Raw genomic sequence first — 19,295 nt, 5'->3', positions numbered from 1 at the left:
TTCCGACGGAAGTGGTAACCAAACGTCTGTTTTGCACACATACCTTCTGGCAGTATGAATAAATAACAAGAAAACAGGTATTAATTAAATATTTAATAAACAGATTTCAGAAATGTTGTGTATTTTCAGTTCAACAAATTCATCTACTCAAAGTTCATGCTTTCCTTATACACAGCTCACAGATAAATCAACTATTTTAACACCACTGCCTGTTTTCTGCCCCTACAAATCTTGTGGTGAACCATGGTGGCGTTCTTTTAATTGGCAGCGCTCCCTGGAAATGTCAGCACTTCAGGGGATGTCCTAGACATGCAGAAAGCAACTGGGGATGCATCTTGACCTGTGGATTCATTTTCAGCTGTATTCAAGTTGTGAGAACTTGTCAGTTAAGCAGAAACCCTCCAACCCCCTACCCGATTGAGTCATAAATAGTCACAAAGATCTCGTTTCGCACAAGAAGTCAGCAGAAGCAGACTAGGCAGGGCAAAATCGTATCTTACACTGAATCTTCTCCTGCCCTTCACACGTGCAACGACTGGGTATCTGTGCAAACGTCCAGAGTATCTATTAGTTCTGTTACAGTAACTAAACACTTTTTTATTTCTCTCAAATACTGAACAAGAAACTGACTCCTGCTCCTCATCTTCTCCTAAACATCCATTCTATGTGGAATAGACTCTAGAGACTGGTTTCCCTCAATAAGCAAAATCTGGAAACAGATGCTATGCCTGTCAGCGTTCTCATTTTGACTAAAGCAGTTCAAATGTACCGTTAGAATAACGGAACATTAGTGCTGGAAACAATCATCGACTTTTTTTTTTCTATTTTACCATTGTGATTTGTAGGAGGACTTGGGACTGGCTTCTAGCAAACAGAATTTCTGCAGCTTATCAAGTCTTATTCTCATTTAAGAGCTGTTTCTCTTACAGAGAGGAACATTCTAACCTTTAGCGCCTCCACGCCAGCCTGGATAACAGGAGCAAAGATGGTCTCACTCTCGTTAGTGTCTGCAAACATCTCTGGAATCTGGTCCAACAAGCTACGAAACATGAAAGGATCAGTGTCTCAACTGGTTAGCATATTTGGGATAATCCCCAAACATACCTTGTAACATACCAAGCCTTCACACAGAAAGCTGTTTTCCATGCAAATTTATATTAAAAAAATATGAATTTTGATCGCTCAATTTCTTAGGATTCCAGCCAGAATAAAAACAACGTACAAATTTTTAAATTCTATGAGATGCACTATTTCAAAGCTGGTAACATAAAGGAACATGCAATAAATAAAAAATAGCTCAAAATTAAGGAGTCCTAGTGTGCTGTAAGGACTTACAAGTCCTTAGATCATATCCAGGTGTGCATCGTATACATCGCAAGAGGAAAAACATGCAGCATGGCACATAGCCACAACACCCCTCCCATTTTTGAAGAAGCACAGCTGAAGATGCATGCTTTACACCTGGCCCAAATACGCTTTCAAATTCAGCACTGGGGGGTTGTTGATATCACTTTTTCTTTGCCTCAGAGGTGGAAATACATGACTTGAAGCATCTGCTGACTTCTAAAGTATTGCAGTAAACACATGTACCCCCCAAAACGCAATAACACAATTGACTAAAAGGCATAATGCATATCATAAGCATTCAGATCTTATTCACATATGGAATAATTATACTTTACTTGGTAACAACAGATCGTGATTCCTGAAAGTTAACAAGGAAACCATCCAGCAAAGGAACAAAAACTTCTCCAACATCTGAGACCACCATCATCTGAGGCTGAGCTAAGCTGCTTTTTACATTAAAAAAGTGGAGGACCTTGTTATAAGTGACAAAACCAACTTGAATTGCTGAGGATTCTTCTTGCTCTTCTCTGTAAGAAAAGCAAAAACAACTGGTTATAATTCTGAAATTCTGACCTTGCAATAAAAGCATCCCTTTGAAATGCAAGGCTGCTTTCAGATCATTATCTGTACTGGGAGCAACAAAGCAAACAACAACCAAGCAGATGTAATGGCCTCAATCTTTGCCTTAGGTCAAATTAAAACACTCTGATAAAACCAAGTGCTGTATTATTTACTTTTTTAGAAAAAAATATATTTACATCAACCCTATCAACTGTGCATCCCATCCAAGCAGTCAAAACTCCTTAAGACAAAGAACAAACCATGCTGTCCTCAAACATGGAAAAGAGAGAACGGAACAATTAGTTACAAGATATAATCAGAAAATCGGTTTTATTTAGAATACATTGTAATGCAGTGACACTAATGATTGGTGCCTAGTAAGAATAGTAACTAGGCTTGAATAATGTCTGGTGACTTTGGTGGGTCAATCTTCTGCTGCAGCAGGACTACTTTTAAGCAGCAAAAGCTGTTAGATCCTCCATAGCTGTGTATCACACAGAAAACATACTGTAGGAATTACTCATTATTACTGCTAGTACATTCCTAGGCCAACCAAAGCTAGCAAACTGCTGCTGTGAGCTACACCTGCAGGAACACCACAGGCAGCAGGCTCAGTCTCTGTTTTTGTGGTGGTAACTAACTCCTCTAAGCAGTAGCCCACTCTGCCATTAGCAGCAGCATTAACAGTACTAGTTAGACTCTTACCAGGTTTGCAGTCCTAAGTTTAGTGAGCTTTTCCCTAAAAGGCAATCCTATTCAAAAAATTGGTCTTAATTACTACTAAAATAGCACCTTCCTGTAGCAGGGCGTTCTCTCGCAAATGACAAACCAAGCCTTTAGCACGAAAAATGCCAGATAGGAAGCCTGTGGTACTTGCAATTACTACAGGCCAACCCATATGTTATGTATGGCAACATTAAACACTTAAGCAGCCTACTTAACTTATGGTGAGATGTCACAAAACCAGCAAATATCAAGTCTAATGCTTTTGCAAGCAAAATATTCATATTCAAAGTACTGAAACTTGGAAATCCTCACTCAATTCCCAGCTATGCCACTGATTTAATGTACAACCTGAGAGGAAATTATTTCTCTATGCCTCAGTTTCCATTTGTAAAAGGGAAACAGCAAGAATTATTGTTTAATCTCACCAGGATGTAGAAATATGTACCACAAAGTTCTTTGAGACTGCAGCAATAGGAACCACAGAAATGGCCAAGCTGATTTTATTTTCTTTAGTTTATGAAAGAAGTCACTCACGGAAGACTATGACTGTAAAAAGTTTAACACAAAGAAATATGCTACTCGACAAACAGGATACCATAATGTACACAGACTCATACAGATGGTACTATCACACCAAAAGCATTTAATAACAGAGCCCTACCATAGTATTTCCAATTTCTAGGCACTTAGGGAAAAAAATCTACTATTTATCCCTCACTCTAACCTCTGAAGAAACAAGGGAATGTTAACAGTCACCCTGAGCCTTCACCACAGTAAAGCAGCCAGGGTTTGAAAATATGTATCCTCCTAAGGGAGTGTAAAGCCTTGGCCCCACCAAAATCAATGGCAAGGCCTCCATCCCATTCCACTGCAACCAACAGATTGCATTTCATGACTTCACAAACGCTTGCAGAATCGAAAGTCAAGCTAAAGAGGAGAAACAACACAAACACACTTTTACTGCAATTCTTGTTTTTCTTATTGCAAATAGAAAAAACTGTCAGGCTTCTTCCTGGCTATCAAATCTGTTTGTCCTCAGAGAAAAAAAAAATAATAATAAAAGAATGTCATCAGCAGTTTCACAAGCTTCATCTAAAACCTTGAGCTTGGGAGACAAATCATTTTTCTCGTCTACAAACTTTAACTCTCATGTCAGTCTAGAATGTTAATCTACCATTCATGTTTTATGGGAACACAGCTGGATGGGAAAGTGGCTACTTTGATCTAAAACAAATTAATATTCTATATTGAACACACTCCACAGAGAAGCAGTTTCAATAATTCCTCCAAGATACATTAACTCAAACAGATGCATCATTTCTGAATGTAAATTTCTAATCATTCCCAGCACTCAGACACTATTTTCTTAGTAACATGATTAACAGGGAGCATTCAAGAGCTTGATGAGGACAAGGTATTATTAACTTTCTGCACATACAGCACTTTCCTACTTCAAAGAGAAGTATCCACATCATCCTAGTAGTCCCAAAGTTGTTACACAGCAGGTATTTGATACAATTTTTTCAGATACTGCTCTTGCCTGTGGCAGTCCGTACTGCCACACTTCATCCAATTTCTTCTATCGTAGTTTTAAAGATTAGCTGTAAACATAGCAGCTGATTGCCTATGTAGCTCACGCTCTATTTAGTTCTTTTTAAAGTCTCAGAATGAGACGTCTGGATCATATGTACAGAAATGCATTCAAATGTTTGTTTGGTTTTGGTTTTTTTTTGTTTTTTTAATTATGCACCTAAAAATCATATCTGCACAACCAGTTAGCCTGATTCTCTGAGCTCATAAGCACAATTTCTATAAACACATTTCATCTAAATACAGTCAGAGGCTTCTGGTTTGGAACACGTAAGTTTGAAAATGTCTGCTCTAAAATTTCAAGCAAGCAAATAATGTTGTTTTCTGCTGTGTTGCAAGTCTACAAAAACACAAAGTTCTTAACACCAAGTCTTGAGCCACCTACGTTAATCCTTTCTTTGCTGCCTCTAACTTCTCACTTCGCAGCCATTTTCACAGGCTTACCTGGCACAGGCCTTTACACCAATGGCCTTTTTGTGACACAGATTGCTTTGCTACCCCAAGTCTGTCGTCTTAAAGATATGAGCACAGGGTAAATTCCCAGCACGGGGCTTTCACCTCATGTGGTAACAGCAGAATATTTTTGCAGGTGTCTTTGTCCAGTAACAGAAAATGAACACGCAGTGACCTTTGTCTCAGCACCAAAACAGCAGTTTCACCACAAATTTTGGTAGAATGCCTTCTGTTTTTTTTTTTTTAAATCAATATTGTTTAAAGACAACAGAGTCTGAAGAAACTGAAGGGCCTACCCTTTCTTTATTTTTTTATTGCTTTTTTCAGTGGACAAGAAAACTTTGGCCCTACAAACAAATTATATAGCAGCAGTTCTCTGCAGAGTGCTGGTGAGGAAAAGAATTACTGTGCCTTTTTTATGATGTAGATACACAAGCTTTCATTTTTCATCAACTTCCCCTATTCAAGCCTAGGTGTTTCTAAACTGTCAACTGCTTTTTGTTACTACACTCATGCCTTTTATTATCTTCAGAGTCATGATCAATCCTGACGGAAAGCTCTGAGATATGTTCAGGATAATATCAAACACCTGTGTCTCCAGTGTAATCTTCAATGACAAAGTACTTGAGAGATGGCCTTACATGGGCATCTGACAAACTAACCCCCCCACCCCGGACTGGAATTTCTTTCATGCACAGAGATCCCAGAAGGACATATGATAAAAGATTTTTAACATATCCCAGGTTATCGCAAGGATCTCGTCTCCCACCCTTCCTCACTTTGCTCTCTCCATTTCTTAAGTCTGTTCTCCCTCTGCAAGTATTGTTATTCAGAATGCATTTTCCTTCTGTATGTTTTTCAATGCTTTTATACGCCTTTGCTGAGAAACGTCTTGTTTACTTAATTTCTCAGTGTTTCACTGCTCTCATTTAATTATGTCTGCATTATTTAAACTTTAATGAAAACTATATTAATATACTGTACTAAAAACTATACTAAACTACACTAAAATAATATACTGTCATTAATAGTGATCAGCAGCAACACTACTACTGTGTGTTTAATGCTCACAAAGCAAATGTGCTGTATTTCATAAAATGGTTGTTGCCTACAAAATTTGTTCTCCTCTCAGATACATACCAGGACAGAAAAGTCTCTCAGCACAGCAAGAAGCTTTAAAAGTTTTGCTAATTAACAATGAGAGCTAAAGATACAAGCCACCAACACTATGGCTTTAAAGAGACTTGCCATTCTTGAATATTCCGGTTTTGATATTTCCCTGTTTAATTTAATGAGAAAAGCAGCATTGCAGTAAACAGAACTACAGCAAGTAAAGTCAAAACTACAAGCTGGGACTTAGCTGATAATACCACTAGAGTTCACTACAAGAAAGGAAAAGAACGCAAGCTACATGTGCAACTAGTATGACAGATTTTTTCCATTCATATAGTAAGCCCAGACATCAAAGTTTAAGAACTGCCAGCAGTGTTAAAATTAACATTTGGTCACTATCATCCCGAAATGCCTGTACAGTAAATTCTGACATTTTCTGTAGCTTGTTTTTACCTCTCAACATGCAAAGCTACATGAAAACTGCAGTGTAGTAAGTTAAGCAAAGCACACGTTTCTTTACCTTGGAAGTTTATCTAGCAGAGTCTTCAGTTCATCACATATGAGTTTAACTAGGCCACTGTTTATGTTTCTGTACGATACATCAATCATGAAGATATAAGCTGGTGGCTTTGGAGGCTTGTTGTTCTACAGAAAAAAGATGACCATTCACAGGGAAAATTAGACAGTGTCCTGTTACGTCGAAAAAAATTTATAGGTGGTACCATAAGGCAATCTAAATACAGCGTTCAGTTGTTTGAAAAATGCTGTGAATCATAAATAATAACTACTGCAGAAAGCTGACAAGTATTGGGTCAAGTCCACCCCTGGAATAAAACATTATTACTGGAAAATAGCATCCTAATGGAATAAAATATGTGAAGGCTTAACAGTTTATTAGAGAAGATGAAACACAAACATTTTCTGCTCAAATTCAAGTGTTTACACAAATCTGCCTTTTTTTCTGTACCCATACTGTTTTTGCATTCCCTATATCGATACGCAATACCATTCTGGTAATGTGAACACTTAAATTCGGGTTTTGTTAGCATTTGTGTCTAACAACTGTTAAGTGATTTCTAACCAATCTGAAAAGAGAAAATAAAACTTAGGTACTGAACTAGAATTAAAATATCTCAGTTCTTAGCAGTACCAAGTCACGATCATCTGCATCCTGTCTTTCTTGCTGTCTCATGCTCCAGTGCATTCTGGACAACTGAACTGTTCTTTCAGGAATAAGCTGACTTTCTGTAAGATAATCAAAAGCATGAGACTGGAACATTCAATGTATGCAACTGCTGCATACACAGCAGTGACTTGGGCTGGTATGGATTCCTTTGAGAATTCCTCTTACTCGTAGTGTAAGTGGCATACAAATCATGACATACACTACCAACACAAGTTTCTGTAAGTAAGAAAAAGTAAGATGAAGGGGTTTTGTTTCCAAATAAAGCATTATAATGCTGAGAGAGGTACCCAGGAAGAAGGTCATATAAAGTGAACATAGCAATGGTAATCATCATACTCCCTAAGATCAGTTTTCCTAATTCCCATTAAGACAAGTAGTGGACACTTGGTGTCAAATTCGAGACAGCTTTTCCATTATACTGTTTCACTTCCTTCCTATACAGAGTTCTGACGACTTAACCAAATTATACTTGCTAAACTAAACCTCAGAAAACTCCATTTAAGAAAAAAATCATCTAACCCTTGAATTATGACTTATCCATAGTCCTGGCACACTTTAAACTTAACATTATACCCTTGATCTCACTTCATTTGACTCATATACATCAAGATTAATTCCTGTGAACTAAAACTAGCCAGTATTTTTAAAAGCTGCTCTGTTTACTGTATTTGGATTCTAGTTTCAAAAACAGTATCAAACACTACTTCTAAACTCTTGTATCGCATCACCATTTATAAAGAATCCCTGCGTATATATGGTAGAAATGAGGGCTTGTGCTCTTGCCACATCCGCTTAGCATGAGCGCCATAATGCAAAACAGCTGTTATTTGTTAACATTTTTTGTAGCTGTTCATCCTTGTCATTTGATAAGCACAAAGGGAAATGACTTTTCACTTCTGTCTTAAACCGGATTTATAAAAGAATTAAACCTTTGCAACTTGGAGCAAAATGAAAAATAAATTATAAAATAATGTTAACTTCTGTAAAATTTAATGACTCAGCATTTCCAGCGTGAGTGTTAATTTTCTAAGAGATTTCTTTTTTGTAACATTCTAGTAAGTCTATGGACAGGTCTTTGCAACAAGAATACAGACCATATTCGATGACTTCTCAAGGAAACTCCCTGATTTAAGCTATATGGCAAAAGCCATTGCACTGAAAGATGCAATGTGATGATGACTGCATCACACAGGGTTACATTCTGGAGTAGAGAAAAAGAACCATGAAAATGGCACAGAGCCATTCAGTACACATGAGTTCTCAAATGTTTAGCTGCCAGAAATCAGCAAAGCTTAACCAAATTTGATGGAGCTACACTGGATGTACACTGAGGATCCTGCACCGTATTTCTGTAATGCCTCACTACAATTCTCTCCTGTTCTGGGGTTTAACCCAGATTTCAATAACATCTATATAGGTCGTCTCAGGGATTTCACTGGATTTTGGAGCAGTACCCTAGCAAGAAAGCAGAATTAAAACTATTCATTTTCTTCATACCAGCAATAATTTGATGGTCTGAGGAAGTTACTGGTACCTACTTCAAAACTTTGTAGGATCCAGTTGCCTAACCTTATCATGACCTTAATTCCACTGACAGGAAGAACATTCTGCCCATTTTTCAGCAAGAACAGAAAAATATATCCATCCTGTGGACAGAGGAAGTCACACTTGCAGTTTTGTAAAATGAGCTAAAGTGTGAAAAGTTTAAGTAATTTATGCTTTTGGACATATCAAATACAGTTCTCTAATAAAATCAACTACAAATATTTACAGTGACTTGAGTGGGCTTTGGATTAAATTCTTCAGTGAGTTAGTATTAGGAGAGAGAACCCCTTCCGTTGTAACTTATTTACTGGTCAGAACACTGAAACTACTCTTGCCAGGGAAGGATTACAAGGTCAAATTCCCCTGCTAAGGTTTTCAATATTGGGAAGGCAATTTAGGCATGTGTCTGTCTCCAAAAACCAATAGAAGACGTGCATCTGAAATGCAACACTGCATCAGAATTTCAACTATATCCTCTAAACAGGGCAACATAGTAGCTAGGACCAAAAAACCGCCCCAGTTGAAGACTGGTGATCCATGACTTTGCTGCACTGTTTGTTATTCTTACTTGCTAGTCTCATACTCTGCAGCACAAAAGAACAAAACATAATATTGTAAGCTTAAATTCTCTGCATCTATCTATGTTTTCTAGAATGTTCCTGGAATCTGATACTCAGCTTACAAGTGTATTTACTCTACTGTAGGTATTTAAAGGATTTTGTTTGTTTTGACATAAAATTGTACATTAGTTTGCATACTAGAAATACTCACTCGGCAATAATCCAAAGTAGCAACATATTCATAAGATCCCAGAGATAGCTCAGGCCTTTCATAGTGGTCTACCCGTCGGCCAATGTGGTCCAGATGTTGAAAGAAGAATGGAGGGACTAAAAGCCAACACAAGAGCAAGAAAAAAACGTGTCTATTTTGGGAAAAAGGGGAACAACCCAACAATTTCTTTCAACAGATACAATGTACTAATGTAGGTTCCTCTGTTACTATCAAGGGAAGAGTTTAAACACTTAACCCAGGTTGCAAAGGGTTTTCTTCCCCACCTTGGCTTAAAAAAACCCAACCAAGCCAAACCCCACAACATTCTAGTAATGCCAGCTCCTTTTGCGTTTGGAAGACAGGGCATATTCCCCTATAAATGTCCATATTCTCCCACCTCTACATTGTCAGGGTTGAGTAGGTAAAACTGACCCAGGTCACTTCCACAGGCAGGAGCCTGTTACCCTCAGGATACAGACTTAACAGTGACTATTTTGTCAGTAGATACAGTCTACTCATAGCTTAATTCAAATCACTGTAGTCAGAGTTCTGCAGAGGGACAGCAGTAAAAACAGCACTTTTCCTAAAGTGTGTACTGCTTTATTGAAAAATACCACTTCACTGGAAAGAGCTCTGCAAGATTTACAACCCTGGCCTACTGTACAGCAAAGTGCATTGAGTCCATTATACTGGGAACCTTCTGCAGCTACAGATAAAAGGTGCAGAACTCCAAAGCATTAAGAAATCAAGTGGGTTTGCCACCAACAATTTATATACAGCTAGTCTAATGGTTAGAGTCACATTGGGGAAGAGTCACCTCTGGATTTTAGCTTCTCTTTCTTCAATCAATTTATATTTAGAATTAGAATGCTTATTTTTTCACATTTTTGCCTGTAAAAAGCATATGTGTGTGTGAGTGGGGAAATATCTACCTTGTTTGTTGGCCATTTTTAGTCCTCGTTAAAGTTCTTCTTTAAAGTGCTTTCTGACTTGGATAAAACACTGTAGTAATGATTTAAAGCAACACTGCAACTTAAATGTCTTTCTTAAACTGTTCACAATGCATTTAGATTTCTCTTTATGAGAGTTTAAATTGCTAACAAACTATGAAATTTGTTATCTGCTATGCTTGCACAAACATTTGAGCATCAAGCAGAAAAGAAGTTGGAATGAGTCTTTCAAGGTTCACATTTCAGAGTTGAAAAGATTACTGTATTAGGGAAAGCACTATACCGCTGTGATCCAGCTGAGGAAATCCAGCTAGATACAAATGTCTAGAAAGGCTAGTTCTGGCAGATTTGGGATTTAGCCAAGAGCACAAGAACAGTTATGAGTCACATGCAGCACACTTGAACAAATATGGCATGGTATCTTCTGTGAAAACCAACACTTGTCACAGTAAGATTAATAGGTTATTTAACCATTGCATCCACAGTCATGGACAGGACTAAACTAACATGGTTGTAAATATTTGGTTCTTGCTCAGCATTTAGATTTCTTAAAGAAATTAATTTTTTCCACACAAAAGTTGCTTTCAGTTAGCAATACAAGCAGCTTTGTATCCTATGTTGACGTAATATTTTTATATAAAGTTTTGATGGTATAAGACCGGACTTCATGACTCAGCATTATTTTTCATGCATTTATTTTTTTAAATCATACTGAACAAATGCTTCTACGTATTTTTCTGGGGTAGTATTTTTATTATTTGTGAAAAAGGTCTAGTAACTGCATCTCACTATTTTCTCATCAAGTCAGCAAGTCAAGAAAATCATTTTAGGGATATAGTTTCTTTTTAGTTTCATGGAATTTGTATGAATCACAGATCAGAAAACATCACTTACCATCATTTATACAATTGCAAAATCCACACTGGTATCTTCTTCCACCTTCAATAAACTGCATGAAGGGACACATATAAGCTTTGCACCGGTTGCATCGGATTGGTCCAGTCTCACCATGGTTTACAACATAAAGAGGTGTCTAGATGAAGAGGTACATGAAGTTACAAAAAGCAATGCAAACTTGAAACCAAATAAAGTCAGCTAGAAAGCTACTGCTCAGACTTAACTCTTGTTAGAGATCACCTGATCAAGAGATTATTCATGGTTCAGCCTTCACCCAGAATCTGCAGTACAGTTGGCTCAACCCCATACAGCCCTTGAGGGGCTAAATTTACAAGTTCACAGGCCATATTCTGACATTTATTAGAAAGAGAGTAAGGATTCACACCAAAAGCCTCTGAAGTTTTGAAAGCATCGGAAGTTTAGGGCTCCAGGCTGATTTTCTCCAGCAAAAGGGTTTTATAGCTCACTAACAGCTGGAGGCAGCTATTTGCCTTCTCTGTCAGACTGAGCTTTTCCTGAAGAAATCTATTGCTGCTCAGCTATTGCAAACCATCTCTTAAACAGGTATTAGCTAAGAAAGCTTCAAATATTTTATCTTAAATGCTGACCCCCCCAATTCTCCCATGTTACATGCTATACTAACATTTAAATGTGTCAGGGTCACCAGCTAGAGTAGGAGATTTAGAAGAAATACTAATATTTATTGAAAGAAAGTACATACAGCAAACAAATACAGTATCTCAAGCACTTGTCAGTATAATTACAATGACCATGCTTGCCATGCTTGCTTATAGCCTCTGCCAAAAACCACAGCTAATGGAAGACATTTTCCAGATGCCTCTTTCAGTAATAACTGTGCAGCAATTGAAAGATTCCTGCAACTATACTTAACATTAGAGAAGTCATACATGAAACCACTATAAAAACGGAAGTTTGCTCAAATATTTGTGAAACTGTTTTGTATTTTTCTTTTTTCCTTACTCCCTTCAATCCCAACTAAAAATCTCTCCACATAAGAAAAGAAATCCAGAGTTTGGACACATAACAGATCTCTACAAGAAGAAAAATGCTGACAGCCTTTGAATGCTAAAACATTACCACTAGTATATTCACTTTTTTTTTTATTCTGTCTCTTCTTATGGAATGGACATATTTCATCTATTATACACTTTATCTTTTATTGGAGCATAAGAGTCTTTGAATACCCAGAAAATCATTCATGTCCTTCTAGCATTCACTGCTTACATCTATTTTATTGTTTCTTTATATTTAACAGAGACTATTTTACTCATTTATTTCTCCAAAGGGTTTAATGCTTTTTGCCAAGGATTTTATACATACGAGTAGATTTTTACTACATGGGTTTTAAGTGCTCCCTCCTACTCCACTGAGATATTATTTTACTTAGTGTTCTTTCTTCTACGAAAATTGAGTTTAACACAAATTAACCAATAATGTCAGCTGGCAAACTACCAGAGTCATTTTTCAGACATGAAAGCCTTGGCTATAAAACCTGCTCATCAGCCACAATCGCTTAATAAGTTTTAATACTTCTGGGTTTTGCTCATTACTTGGCAATTTTCTGATTATCATTCTGCTGTATTAGTTTAATGAGGCCTGGATCTGGTTTGCAGTTAATATTATTATAGTGTCTGACCTGGTAGAGGGGAAAAAAATAAGACTGAAACAACTCCTAATGCATTTATACACGTTGATTTAGTAATTTTAAACCTTGGTTTGACACATTTAATATTATCCAAGAGTAAAGAAAAATTACCCCTAAATCATCATATTTTGAAATACCAAAAACAATCAAAAAATAAATGCCATGAAGTGCAGAGCCTAGGTGTCTACACTCTTACACATACTTACTAAATTACCTTTTTAAAGACAGCAGAAATAAAAATAATGCTTTTTTTTTTTTTTTTTCTTGTCTTTTCATATTTGGAGTGGAAATTTCAGTTTTCCCCTCCCTTTAGGTTTCTTTTTAAAAAATTACTTATTACAAAGTCCTTTTTAAAATGTGGGGTTAGAGCCTCAGTAGCCTAAGGGTTATGTTTGCAAAGATTTACTTACATGCACATTTACCTTTACGCATTAAATGGTTGTCTTGAAGTTACTGAGATTGTGCAGTGCATGAGGTTAAAACGTGCTCAAGTCTTAAGAAAATAATATCCACAGGCAATGTTCTGTAAACATATACTAGGCTGGATTCGTTTTGTCTTGCCCAGAGAAATAAAGGATGAAACACCAATAAAATCATACCACAGAAGCTAGCTATTTTTTCTTCCTAATAAGCTTGCAGAACTTAAAAAAATAAAATTAAGGGGAAAAAAAATCAATGAAGCAAAACCAACCAAAAATGTATGCAACAGAATTAAGGGTTTTGCCTAACCAAGAAAAATCCTGCAAAAAAGCCTTATGTGTACCTTTATTGATTTATTCATTTGGAATTTTTTTAAATTAAATGGAATTTACATTTTAGTATTTTCTTTAAATGATTTAAAATGTTACATCAATAACAAACACATCTAATAATAAAGCTATCTGTAGGATAACTTCAGAATAAGCACTCAGACCAAAAGCATCAGAAACCCACTTCTTGATGTGAACAACACAGTTGTGAAAGTAACTTTACCTCAATAAAACTGAAATCTTCTAGGGCATTACAGTGTAAGACTAGACATTCTACCCATCAAGAGAAAGTAATTTGGGTATGTAAACTGCTGTTGCATTTCCAACTGTCAAAATAACTTCTGTCAGGGTGAAGTAACTTTTTAAAAATAAATAGGTAGATCTCCACAGGAATGTACAAAGATAAATGATACTGTACATGCATTAAAAAGCATAAAATAAAGTTATAAGTTTCAACTAATGGATACATGAAAAAAACAGTCATAAAAAAGACACGGTACTAAATGGGAAAGCCTTGTTTGATGTGCTCCACTTTCTGTAGATGTCACTGCATACCAGAGGATAAAGCAAAGATCTGTTTATGGTCCCATGGAAGTCAGTGGCAAACTCTCACAGGAGCAGGGGAATAAGATAAAATTTTAAAATACCTTTTTTTGGTTTTGGTTGGTTGGTTTTCTAAACAAATGCAATACTCCTTTTTCTTTTGCCTTTCCACCTATAAAGTATCAGTGTTTTCTTTCTCTCCTCTCTTAAATCTCTACCAATAATAAGTGAATCAAGTTAGATATCTACCATAATTATTTGGACATTTGCTATACTTGTAGACTTGTTATGGCCTTACACTTCTCTTTCCCCTCATCTCTTCACAAACCTTTGTCCACTTTGCCTATCTGGACCACCTAATCAAGAACGGAGACGGACCTCACAAAAAAGAACACTGATTTTTGGCGTTCCAGCACTTTCAAAATATAAATATTTTGCAAAACCAATGATGAAACTAACACTTGGTAGCCTAAATCTGAACAGGACACATAAAAGGGATTCCTTTTATGTAAGCCAAAAGAGTAGAGAGGCAGAAAGAATCAGTTGTGCTGGGAGGCAGAACATTATAGTTTTAGGTTAAAGCAAAGGAGAATTGGGCAGAAGATACGGGAAATGCTGTAAGAGACCTGCATAAACTTTCCCTTCTCTGGAACCTCAGGGTCCCGCTGGAGTGCAAGTCCTTAAAGCCGATCTGATAAACCATAACTTATCCCACTATTAGTCCAAATATAGCTGCGATAGCAAGAGTTTTATTTTGGAAATATTTCAGCAAGAACATCTCTCAGGAGTCAGAACAGTATCACAAAGCAATAGATAGACATTGGTGGCACAGCTCCAAGATGAAATACATCCATAAAGATTTCCAAAGGGACTGTAACCTGCACTTTAAAGTCTAAGAAAGCTGAATTACTATTGCCTGCTATAAAAACAAAGTCCTGACACACTCCTGAGGGTTCCCTGTGATGCCTGCAAAGTATCACTGTATTCATATTGCAGGATGAGGGCCACAGCTGGAAATTATAAGTGTAGGAGTAAGAACTGTGATGAAGCTCAAGACTGTCATGGCACATCTCTGGAAAGGCGTTCTAAAGAGAAAAATCATAGGAGAGAGAGTCTCTGGAGAACAAGAGAGGCATACGCAAACACTGAAGAAAACCAGCCATTTATCACACAACAAAGTAAAATATATACAGGATCTGTTTTCATTGCCAGACTGGCATACAGACTGGGCTGCACGAAAACATTTTGTAGCTGTGCTGCAAGACAAATCTCCATGTGATGGACACCGCACCTTGTCTTTGCCTTTTCCTACCTACCACAGCCAAAGCGGATTCCTATCTACTCCTTGACATAGACCCTATCAGCACAGTGACAAGTCTACATTAGGAGCTACATTTTTGCCCTGAGTTTGACTCCACCATCGTTTAGGTGCATTTAACACCCCAGCACTGACACAACAGGAACGCTATCGTATTGAAAAGAGGCCCACATAGCTTGCGAAGTCTGGCTACATCCAAGAGGAATTCTTTCCACGAGTGTGGTTTTCAGTTAGATCAGCGTCTCTATCACACCCTTACTCATCCCCACGAGAAGAGGAACTTGCCACCAGTTCTTCTATATGCTTCTGAAGAACATTACCACTGGAAACATGGAGGGTCACTCTACACAACGTAACATTCTATACTACACCTGACAAGTTGCTGTTTCAACTGCAAATTACCTCAGGGGTAAACAATTCTGAAATCATGCCCATGAAACCCCCAGATTTAGGGCATCTAAGATTTCAGGACATGTTTAGATGAGGGCTATTTGTTTCAAAAGGAAGAATATCTCACAGATTTGGAGAGCTGCACAGATACGTAACTCCTGATGACTTTCAAGAGGACAGTTCCTTAAAATTATACTCCATGGTCAGCAGTCCTACAGCAGATAAAATATTTTATACTTCTGATGTACAGCAAACACTAAACATTGTATTTGCATGGCTGATTAACAGAAAAAAGAGACACAAAACTGCCAACTATTCAATCCAGACAGTTCATTAAGCAGACAAGCTGTGCAGTTTGCAAGGGCAACAAATTCAAAAAGGCAGTGTTTCTAGAATTATTATTTACACTCACATTGATGCAAAGTCTAATTATTAAAATATTCATATGAAAATTTTAAGATATGCTGCACAATACAACTTCCTAATGAACAGAGGAGAAGGCTGTTGGTTAAGTGTGGTACCTCTACCCCAAGTAAACCTTGTGTTCAATGAGTACAGTAAAGAGATGAAGAAAAACTCCTTCAGATAATCAAAGGGAATTTTGACATGTAACACTGATGTTTTAGGAAAAAAAACTAGGTCATGAACAAAACTGTCTCCATTTCCTAGGACTGTTGAAGGGGTTTGTTTTCTTTTATTATATCACCACAGATTGCTTTTGAGAAAGATTAACCAGTCTACAAATAATCCCTTGGTTTTGAGTTGCTTTACTGATTCACATTAAAACGTCACGAAAGCATTTCCCTTTGTGATGTTCCTACTGCCTTTTATCAGAAGCCATTCCCTCTGAAGACAGAAATTATTTTGCCTATTCTTGGTTTTTAGATGTTGAATGCTATCAGCCTCCTCAGCTGATGACTCAAGCCAATTTGGACTATCTCCTTTGCAAGGTTCACAGCAGGTTCAAGTATTTTCCATAACACAGTCCTTTTTCATGTGTTTCCTTGTTTGTTTGCATAACTGCAGCATGGCTAAAGCGGCAGCCACGTGACGCAGTATCTCTTGGCTCTATCCAGATTTTTACAGACCACATAAAAATCCAAGAAGCATGTTCAAACCTTCTTGCTCAAAACCCCTCCAGACCCAGGCTGAACATTCACCTGCATACCCAGCAGCGCAAAAAATACCGTGGCATGGTAGCTGAAGATTTCAAGTTGACAATGCACATGGGATATGATCCAGTGTGTAATAAAATAAACAGAAAAACAGTTACTGATTTCAGTGGATCATACCTCAGACTATCCTTGAAATCCTTACTCGGCATTCCCTTTTTAAGTGGAGTATTGCAATTAACTGAATAGAGTTGCCAGCATGAAGAGTGTAAATACAGGCTACTCCGTTCAACATGAGAAGAAGGATTTTGAAAAGTTTGAGGATGGGGAAAAAATACTTGTAATAATGATAAAATTTTGATATAAAGAAACACCAAAATTAGCTTGCTTCTTTAGAACTTCCATATCATACAGGTGACAGAAAGGCGGGGCAGAGCCAAAAAAAGGAAAAAAAGTTTACTATCCATGCTTAACAGAGGCACCAAGAGTTCTCCTGGTCACAATCCCAGACCAGGAATACCAAGCGTTAACAAGTCAGCGCTCTCCAGCACTTCTCAGCTTTGAAGTGCTGACTGTTATTTGGATGTACGGACATGCTGTATCTCAAGTGAAGGTCAGCAGCCAGGATTAACTGATGATATAAGCAGGAGCGTGAAATTGGATAATCAAGAAACTGTCCTGAACAACAGACTTTCAAAATGTTAGCACTTTAAAACAATCAGATCTCAAGCAAGACCTGCCTCAGTCCAGTCTACGCTCATCCTAGCAAGAATGGGAGCTGGTGCAGAGGCAGATACACGAGAAGAGAACAAAGGAATGTTTAACAGACAGACAAACTACCCCAGGACATTGTTGTTGTTGCCATGTCATCTGCCCTCCCACCCTAATTCCTGTTAGCACCCCTGAGGGTGATATGCACACATTAAATCACATGAGAGGACTCAGGTTCATGCCTGTACTAATCCACAGCTCCACTTCCTACATATCAGTATCACAGATGGTCCAGCACTGCAGTCCTTGTCTGACATTTTTAGGCATTATTGTCACAATAGCTGTAAAACCATTGAAAAATAAGATAGGCAAGTTTTAGGAAGCTTCTCTACAGAAATGGTGAGTAATAATTACAAGGGAGGTAGTCTAGCTTTACTGATCACAGGAGTTTCACAATAAAATTAGAAGTTTGATTTTCAGTGATTTGTTCTCTGTCTGGCTTGAAACTCATTCAGCACAGAACAAAACAAAAGATATTTAGCAATATATTTTACAGAAGTAAATAGAACTCTTAAAGACACCTCATTCAGGCATCAGTTTTATTTTTTTGCAGATCACTGCAAAAGAGCTCTAGAGGATCTTCAAAATAGCAGACAGAATTTAGGCTCCAAATACTATTACTACTGACTACTTCTTGACAGGCCCAGTCTCTTCCATGTGCTGTATGGTCACATCAATGTTAGTTTACTCTCACATAAAATTTTTCAAGGTTGCTAAATAAATGATAAATCTAAGACCACAGTTTAAAATACAGGCAGAGCCTATAACATACAAAGAAAAGGGGCAAACTGGTGTTTCAATTCTGTTTTAGAACGTCAAAGACCATTTAATGCAAACACAGCTTTGACCATTTCTAACATGCTCTAGAATATCCTTAGGATAGCCAATCAAGCAACACTCCACATAGTACTCGTGGAACATGCAGATCTAGGTTTAGGGAACAAATATTTAAGTTGTAAATAAATCTAAACATAGCATAGTGATCTCTGAAGCAACAATTGTCCTAGATGAAATTCTGCATCAGAAGTACGTTATAAATGTTATTCATGTCTTTGTAGCAAGAATAAAATCAAAACATAACTTCGGATTTCAGGACCATTCTGGCCTGCTGGGCTATCGTCAACTTTAGAGACCAAATATGTGGGTTTTTTTCTTTTTATACATACACACACACATATATAGGTGGATAGACAGATGTGTGTGTGTGTGTATATATATATGCGCGTGTGTGTGTATATGTGATATACATATATATAAAATATTTTTCAGCATTTGAGATAAAAGCAATTACTGACTTAAGATCATGCATTAAAGTCTGATGAATGGAGGGCTTCTTTCCTTCTCGAAAACCTGGAGTTGTTTCCTCTTTTGTTAGAAGGCATTACTGTGACTTTTTAAAGTGACTACTTATGTTTGCATTCCTGAGAATGTTCTACAATAGGAACTCTCTTGCTCCTATTTTTGCACAGCCAAACATATTAAAGAAACTTTAATTAGAAAAAAAGCATAGACAAGTTTAAGTGTTTTAATTGGAGGTGGATAAAATAGTTCTGCTTACCTGCAGGCCTTCTTGAACAATGTTTATTATGAAACATGCCTCTAAGGCT

At 37.2% G+C, this 19,295-nt stretch overlaps 1 protein-coding gene across 5 annotated transcripts in view; it reads right to left on the bottom strand.

Annotated features, from left to right (window-relative positions):
- The window catches only part of SEC24D (SEC24 homolog D, COPII coat complex component), a 135,530-nt gene that overhangs the window by 10,933 nt on the left and 105,302 nt on the right, over positions 1 to 19,295 (bottom strand). For all 5 annotated transcript variants that reach the window (XM_030025526.2, XM_030025511.2, XM_030025518.2 and 2 more), the window contains 5 exons: positions 11,137 to 11,275; positions 9,293 to 9,408; positions 6,311 to 6,435; positions 1,683 to 1,874; positions 946 to 1,039 (listed from right to left, as the gene is read on the bottom strand). In XM_030025526.2, the coding sequence (XP_029881386.1) occupies positions 946 to 1,039; positions 1,683 to 1,874; positions 6,311 to 6,435; positions 9,293 to 9,408; positions 11,137 to 11,275 (666 nt within the window). The remainder of the gene's footprint in view (positions 1 to 945; positions 1,040 to 1,682; positions 1,875 to 6,310; positions 6,436 to 9,292; positions 9,409 to 11,136; positions 11,276 to 19,295) is intronic.

This window comes from Aquila chrysaetos, chromosome 1, assembly GCF_900496995.4.
Source record: "Aquila chrysaetos chrysaetos chromosome 1, bAquChr1.4, whole genome shotgun sequence".
NCBI classification, from domain to species: domain Eukaryota; kingdom Metazoa; phylum Chordata; class Aves; order Accipitriformes; family Accipitridae; genus Aquila; species Aquila chrysaetos.
This window is presented reverse-complemented; position numbering and strand designations above follow the sequence as displayed.